At 34.3% G+C, this 8,264-nt stretch overlaps 1 protein-coding gene across 8 annotated transcripts in view; it reads right to left on the bottom strand.

Annotated features, from left to right (window-relative positions):
* Window positions 1-1,341: 1,341 nt before the first annotated feature.
* Window positions 1,342-8,264, bottom strand: part of DGKB (diacylglycerol kinase beta) — a 693,448-nt gene continuing 686,525 nt past the window's right edge. For all 8 annotated transcript variants that reach the window (XM_073238753.1, XM_073238761.1, XM_073238755.1 and 5 more), the window contains one exon: window positions 1,342-5,036. In XM_073238753.1, the coding sequence (XP_073094854.1) occupies window positions 4,929-5,036 (108 nt within the window). In that variant the 3' untranslated portion in view covers window positions 1,342-4,928. The remainder of the gene's footprint in view (window positions 5,037-8,264) is intronic.

The following is an 8,264-nucleotide window of genomic DNA, read 5'->3' as shown; positions in this document are numbered from 1 at the left end:
CTCTTGGTATCAGTGGCACTGTTCACGGGCTTGAATCATCTTGGGGCTTCTGCTGTAATAACAACAACTGCATTAGTTTTTTTTCTATTTATACTATGATATTTTCATTTATTTAATGTCTCTGTTATTAATTAAGTCATGAATAGTTTATCATCATGTCATATTTAACAAGAGTGAACCTAGTCCTTCAAGCCAGGTGAAAAGCAGTATAGCATGGTGATTATGAGATAGAGATCTGTTGTGTACCTGAATTCCATTCTTGACTATCACTAATGTTTTAAGTAACATCTCTGTGCTGCAATTTTGTAATGGGTAAAAAGGGATGTTGATAATTATAGAACTCAAATGAGTTCATTTGTGTAGAATCATGCACAGAACATAGCAAATACTATATAAGCATTAATTCCTGCTTTTATTAATAAAATTAACACTGTTAGTGCCTGTGATGGCTAAGGTTTTTGAGAGTTTTAAACTTGTCCACTTAAATGGAGTGGTAATTCATAGGGAGAGTGAAAGGTAGGGAGTATAGGACATCATTATTTTCATACTGCCCATGATCCATTCTATCCTCTGCAGCCACCTTCCCATTGCTTGTTGTCTATGTGGTATAAATACAGGCAAGAAGCTATGAATGCCTCCCGTTAATGACCACACACCTATATTTTCTAGCCTCTCTCCTTCTTTCTCACAGCCAAAGCTCCATGTCCATGGATTCTTCAGTTTCCACCATAACCTTTGGACTCTGAGGGAGTGCTAGTTGGCAGGTGAGGTCTACTGATCCCTCTGCTGGTATCTGGCCAGATGCAAGGAGGGTAGGTGCAGTATGAGAGCCACAGAGGTAGAGGACAGACAGGCAGGTGGATGCTAGCTCTACTTGCAGTGCATCCCCCCTAGGGCTGGCCAGGCCTGGGTGGATGGTATAGGAGAAACAAGGGGAGTTCACTGGCATCCCTGTGACTGGGTGGCTGGGGGAAGGGGAGGTATGTTAAAGCCAGTGCTTCCTACAGGAGACTTTTAGGATTTGACAGGCATGAGCACCAATCAACCTTTAGAGGCCCTGAGGGTCTCTGAAAAGAGTCCTTCCATTTAAACATCGCAACATACTGGAAAAATGTTCATAGCAGCAACCTGGGGCCAAAGCCCCACACAGTAGAATGGTTCAGTTCTTAATGACACAGAATTCAGTCCCCAAATACCCAGATGCTTTCCTCCCTGGAAAGACAGACTGGCTAGCTTGGTAGCCCCAGTGAATACTCATCAGGGTAGACTGACCATCAACTGCTTCAAGAGTTTATTTATAGACATAACATGGCTAAAATGGCAGTAAGGAATCACACAATGAGTGGTTAACATTTTTATTTCAAAAAGCAGGATATTGTATATAACACTTTCTGAGAAAATAATTAAGATACTGTAATTAAATGATTTCTATGTTTTTCAACACAATAAGGGAAGTACAGAATCCTTGAAATGTTAGTTTATTTGAACTTCATAGAATGAAATTTAATTGGGTGATTTAAGGGGTGATTTCTGCCTTTCATAAAATAAAAGCTCTTTTGCAGGTTTTTGTTTATTTAAATTTTATATCCTCAACATCTATTACATGGGTTTAGTTTTTTAATTTAGAAAACATGTATTGTATTTAAATAATTCTTTGAGGACTGCGTGTGCCATGAAAGGTACAGCTTCCTTTTTATAACCAATAAACACAAAAACTTTGACACAAAAAGTGGTGGAGCCATTTAAAAGTTCTGTCTTATTCAAGTAGAATAAAGTTTGATATTCAAAACAGATTCTTTCTTGAAAATTGAAATAGCTTCCCATCCGCCTAAAAATAGAGGAAAAAAAGAACAAAATGCAGAAACATATATGTTATTCATTAATTCCCACTGAATTAAAATTTTTGCTTGCCGTGGACTAAACATCAGAGCCTTTGCTTTATTCTGACTATAATCATATAACCTGTTTAAAAATGAAAAGTTTTTAGAAATTTTCTTATCTTCACAAGATATCTCCTTTGTCCACAATTTATAGACCAGTATAAATTTTGCATCAAGTACATATAGTATGCAGATGTAAGTGATAAGATACATTTATGTCCTTTAAAGTTTCTGGTCCTACACAGACACTTCGAGTCCTATTAGAAACATGGATATCCAGATTTATTCTGGAATCTCTCTCTGTTCATCAAGCAGTGCATTGCAATGTTTAGCAAATTGCTTATCTCTTTTCCCCTTTTCCTTGGACCCCTGCAAACCCAGTACTGATTTTTACTTATGAGCTTCATCCACTTATAACTTTATAATACTGTCTACTATATTTAAAAGATGTTGACTCAACTCACTCAACCACACACATATAAAAAAACTTTCCATTTTGTAAAGCTAACATTCATTATTAAGTATTTTAATATACCATAGAACTTTCAGTTTAGAATTTTACTTATAATATGTATTTTCTACTTAAAGCTATCATAAAAATGAGGACAATATCTTCTCTGATTCCAAAACCATCAAAGGAGGTTTTTAAAAGTACCTCTCTAAACCCCAGGGGTTTAGCGAATGAGTTGGGGAAAATAATTTTTGTTTCCAATCTGAATATACCAATATATCCCTCTGACTGAAAAAATGTGAGTGACGATATTAGCACTCATGTAGTTATATAGCACACTGAAGTAAAGCTGCATTCTATCATGTCAATTATTAAAGTCTTATAGGCAGGTTGCTTGATTTATCTCATCCCACTGTCTATTCAACAGCTTTCCACTGTACCAGTTGTTAAGAAAGATTCACAAACTGTTGCTGCCTTCAGACTATATACTATAAAAGGTAGATGAGAAATAATTATATGTTGTACCGAACATTAAAAATGTGTGGCTTCAGAATATGTTTTTGACATAGAGTCTGCCTGCCCATTGTAGAAAATTTTGTCAATTTATGTGAAAATATTTATTACCTGTAACCATAGATACACAAAATCAATGTGTGTGTTATGTAACATTATGTCAGTAATGCATTTGTTACTGTTTTGAGAATTCTTTCGGTCTAGATTACTCTCTGCCAAATAACTTTTTAAAATTATACTAGGGCAAGTGATTGCTATGCTGCATTTGCAATTGTAATGATAATTTTCCTGGGAATACTAAATTATGCCTTAATTTTATTCAAAAGCTTTTATTTTCAAAGCAATTAAACTTATTGTTGATTGATATTTACCATCCAATGTTCCTAGAACACTACAAGAATATGCTTTATACATAATCTTCCATTATAGCACATTGCTTGAGAGTAGCTATTTGATATAACAGCATTCAGTTGAGTTTTCAAACCAAAGAACAAAAATTACAGCAATTTCACTTGAAATCCATAAATCCATGCACAGGATTGTATTCAACAGAATCACTAAATGCTATTTGTTATTCAAAGATGAATGAATCAACAGAAAAATAGGACTGATAAATCATTAGTACTTTAATGCAGAATGGAGAGAGAAACTAATAAATCATGCACTTCAAGCACTTGTTCTCCTTATGGCATGTTTGAAAACATAAAACATGCAAGGATGAAATGCAGGTCAATATGAATGAACAATACCAAAACTGCTCAGAATAGCATTTCATTTTGTATCATAAGCTTAATGAAACACTAAGAAAAGTACTATTCCATAATTTCTTTAAACAATCAGAGAATCTAACCATGCCATGAGCACCTTAAATAATGATCTTGGCCATTATTTCCAAATAAATACTTAAAGTGTCATATAGATGGGAGAGGAGCACGTGGGGGTGGGCGGTGACCACATGCATGATTTGTTTCGATGAGCTCAACATTATTATAGTATCAATTTATACTAGATTGAAACTGACAAAATAATTTACTTTCTCAAGAGTACTTAACTGATTCATTAAAAAATTATAGACACCTATATTTATAAATGACCAAAAAAAGCAAGACATCAGGCTATTGAGCTTTGATTGTGTTGTACGGTTCATCTGTGAAAGGTGAGAATTTTAATTGTAATTAATGGGCAATTCACTCTCTTCCAGAGTTTTAGTCATCAAAAATTATTCATAAGAATGATAAATTTTCTCTACAATACTAGTTATATATCAACCTATTTCCCTCAAGCATCTTTTTGTGAATCTTTGGTGGGAAACGTGTCTATTAGGCACATAGTTTAAAATAGCTATTTGGTTACTGGTGTGGTTATAAATTTTCTCTTAGATTCACATGCACAAAGGAATAAGCCACTTCACTGCCAAGTAACAAGTTTTCACTAATTTCTGTAATTAAAAAAGACTCAAAACAAAACCACTTTCTATTTTTCAGCACTAGAAAACTTTATACCTGGTATTTTAAATTCCACTCAGAAGCATTAAGATACCAAAGAAAAACTATGTAGATACAACAAGATATCATAGAGAACTATTTAATGAAATCTTCAATTAAAAGTTTCTCTTCAGGTCATAGGTCAAAGATCATTGACACACTGTTGAATTCTAAAAGGGAAAGTATAGTGTTCTGTGAATGTGATCACTGTAGCATTAGTGCTTATTCACAACTGGAACCACCCTGAGACTCACAATTCTCATGGCATTTCCTTCTTCATGTTTCACAGGTTTTTCTCACAGGTTAGTAAATGAAAACTGGGGAGGTATGTGTGGGAGACATAAAAATCTATGGGAATGCATGCAACAAAAATATGCAGTATCACTTGATGTACACTGCCTTCTTCATGCAAAGATGCCTATAAAAACTGAGACAATAAATATTCTAATAGCTGAATTTTACATTAGCTGAGTAACAAAAATTGTTAAACCAATTCCATTTCTCATGAGCAGCAGACTTGACATGGTTCAAAGACGTCCACCATAAGTGTTCCATGGCCCAATTATGCTAATTGATCTCTAAGGATGAAATGGTAAAGGATTATTCCTTGCTTCGGTTTCTTGTTCTTTTGACGAGGGAGCAGAACAACCCGGTTTTTGGAGGAGGGCCCATCAGCATTGGGGCTTGGTTCGTGTGTGTTATTTTTATCTGGGGGGAAAAAAAAAGAGAAAGCGAGTAGAATAATCTCTAGATATAATACCGACTTCTGAGAATCTCTGTTAAGGTTAATATTCCATGAGTTAATGAAACCCTAAGTATAAAATGTGGTTTCAGGGTCTCTATTATTTCAAAGATGTTTTAAAATGAGATAAAGAATTGCTTTTAAACCATATTTCAATGACCAGAGTATTAATAAAATATAAAAAATAAATCATATTTTAAATATGTTACCTCTAAGGTCACTTGTAATAACACTCCAAGGTGCCTTGTTAGGCTACATGACTTTCTAGTATAACTAACTGACCACTTGAGACAGGAGAGGATGTACCATTACAGTATTCAGAATTCCATTTATAGCCCAACGTCAAGATGTACTTGTTGTCAAGGCAAGCCTTATTTATTTTACTAATCAGATTGTTTCTCTCATTCAACACACAGAACTGCAAGTTTCAATTTCAAAACAATCATAAGGAATGAAAGTCAACGTGCACTAAAGGTCAGAAATGATGAACTAGCTTTCTAATTTGTTAATTAATTGGTAATCGAATAGGATCAAATATTGAAAAGCCTGCTTAAAACACTTTGAGAGACTGTTCTAAAGCTACTCGTTTTGATTTCTTTGATATAAAACTACGAATCACCTTAAATGAGACAACCTTAAAGTAGATTATATCTGCAATTTTCTCTAATTCAAGTCTAAATTAGAGAAGACATTTTATGAATATATGCTATGCTCAAAGCTAATTGAAAGCAATTATCAAAGTGGCATTTTGTCTGTGACTTTAAGATACATTGTAAGATAATAAATGATTCTCATTATGTAATAAAAAGGTCACATCTTGCCTTTGGGCTAGTGATACTAAGAGTTTTTCGAAAGCAATCTGAGACATTTTCTTTAGAGAACTGCAACTAAGACAAGAGCCATCGCCTCTTAAATATCAGTTGTCAGCTGCACAGCACCCACATCGGAGATGAGTATTTCTTTCAAAAAGAAACACTACCTCATTAAAAGCTGCAAAAATATATCTCTTAAAGTGCATACCTGACATTTTCAAGTTACAATGAATATCCTTCACTTGTCATTCACTAATAGCAATAAAACAAAACAAAAAAAATGTGTATCACATGGACAGGATCATTAAAACTGGTACCAGGGCTTTTGGGAAATGGAGATTTACTTCAGAGTCTAGAAATATAGAAGTATGTCAAAAACCTGGAAAAGGTTTTTATTTAACTCTGTAGGAATCAGGCTATTCTGGGAAGATTCAGTGTCTTCTCTGTTGCAAAGATAAATTGCACCTGTAAAGGCCACTCGGCTAAACCAGCCCAAAACTCTCGATATACGATTTAATTTTATTTTAGCTATCTTATGAACTGAAAAATTGATAGCCAGATAGTAAGATGCCATGATGCACCTATCTATACAGGCTGAAAAAGATCTCTATTACATATTCTCTCTAAATAATTCATCTTAGATTACTGTGCTTTATGCCATGGATTTTTAAACTCCTCAGAGTCCTACCTTTGTACAGTATCTAATACAGCATCATTCATTCATGTTTTCGTTTCACAAAATTTACTGAGTCCCTACTGTGCTTCAGATACTATACCAGGAACTTTTAATAGGCAATGCATGATCTCTGCTCCTAAGAAATTGTAGTCAAGTAAGAGTAATTTAATAAGCCTATTTGATCGTTATAGAGGCTGAAATAGGAGATTAAGCAGGAAGGCATTATTATTTTAATGCTGAAAATGAGAGTGAATGTTTTTATACACAAAATAATTTTAAAATATGTACCTGGGGTAGCAGTTATCACACTTTACTTAAACGAGAACCTTAGATTCAAAAAACATTAGCAGGAGCTAAAGTAAGAAAGTACACATTTCTGACTCATAGCCACTAAACTATATCCTTTAGAGGGTACAACAGTATTAGAACATTTTGGAAAATAAGATCATTACCATCAAATTTTTGTTGGTAAGACTTTGGAAGAGAAGTATCATTCTAGTCGCTTAAATCAGGTTAGCATCAATTTATGACAAAGCATAGCCCGAATACTACAAATTATTGTGTATGAGATTTTGTGTGTTCTATGTGCCTTTTAGGTTTTGAATTTGTTTTTTCATGGCTATCTTTCTATTGGCAATCCTTTTTTGAAAGAAATGTGTCATTACTTCTTCAAAAAATAGCACAGTTTTTCATTCAGTGCTCTTGAAACAAGGGGATCTGACTCCATGCTACGGACTAACAGGGAATTCTAGTTTTCAGTTTCAAAGAAGGATAAGGGCCGATCTTATTTAAAAAATGATCTATAACCTGGCCTTTTGGTTGTTTAATCACTACTATGGTCTAAGTACAAAACTCTTTAACACCTTTTCCATAAAAAATAATATCTACATCTTTTTAAAATCTGTTGTTTGTAGAAATGAGAAACAACTGGCTGTGTTTTCCTCTTATTCAGGGGAGACAGCATGGAGGAAACTAGCACTCATGGAATGTCTATTATGGATCCAGGCTCTGCATATGTTATCTCATTGGATAATTACATGTCTTTGTATACTTGTGAGGAAGCAAAAAAATACTCCATTAAGGATGAAAATAATTCCAGTGCACATGAATTGTTAGTATGGTAGTCAGAGAGAGCCCAGGTGTAGGCTTCAGAAAGCTGTAGAGACTTAATTTCAGGTTCTGATTGCCTGTTAAGGGGCCTCACCAGGACTGGAATTATGACTCAGATGACGATTTTGTCCCACACTTGTGTATTTTTATTTTGTATTTTTTGAGAACCTGTGATCTACTAGAAAAACAATAATGATCAAGGAACAAATTTTTCCCTCTTAAGACTTAATGTATTAAATATTAGCAATCTGAAGACACAGATCATATATTAGGCTCTGTTAGAGCACTTCCATTTTTCAAGAGCTAGGTAGTTACTTTTTAGCTGTTCCTCAATACATCAAATATTTATTGAGCACCAGCTATGAGCAGGGCATTCTGCAACTTGATTTTGATTGTTTAGTTTGGAAGAGAATCTGAGCTTGTAATTGAGAGAGAATTGAGGGCAATCATAAGCAATGGTAATGGGGTGCCTAGAGGCTGGAATGGCTGCACGAATTTTAAGCACTAAAAGGGCATTGCTTTAAAATGTAAGGTATATGTAATGGTTGTCAGCTATATAATGGTGTCTTCCTATAAAAACTCTTCATTTCTACATA

The sequence above is a fragment of the Manis javanica genome, chromosome 6, assembly GCF_040802235.1.
Source record: "Manis javanica isolate MJ-LG chromosome 6, MJ_LKY, whole genome shotgun sequence".
NCBI lineage: Eukaryota > Metazoa > Chordata > Mammalia > Pholidota > Manidae > Manis > Manis javanica.
Note: the sequence above shows the minus strand (reverse complement) of the source record. Positions and strands in the feature narration are given on the sequence as shown.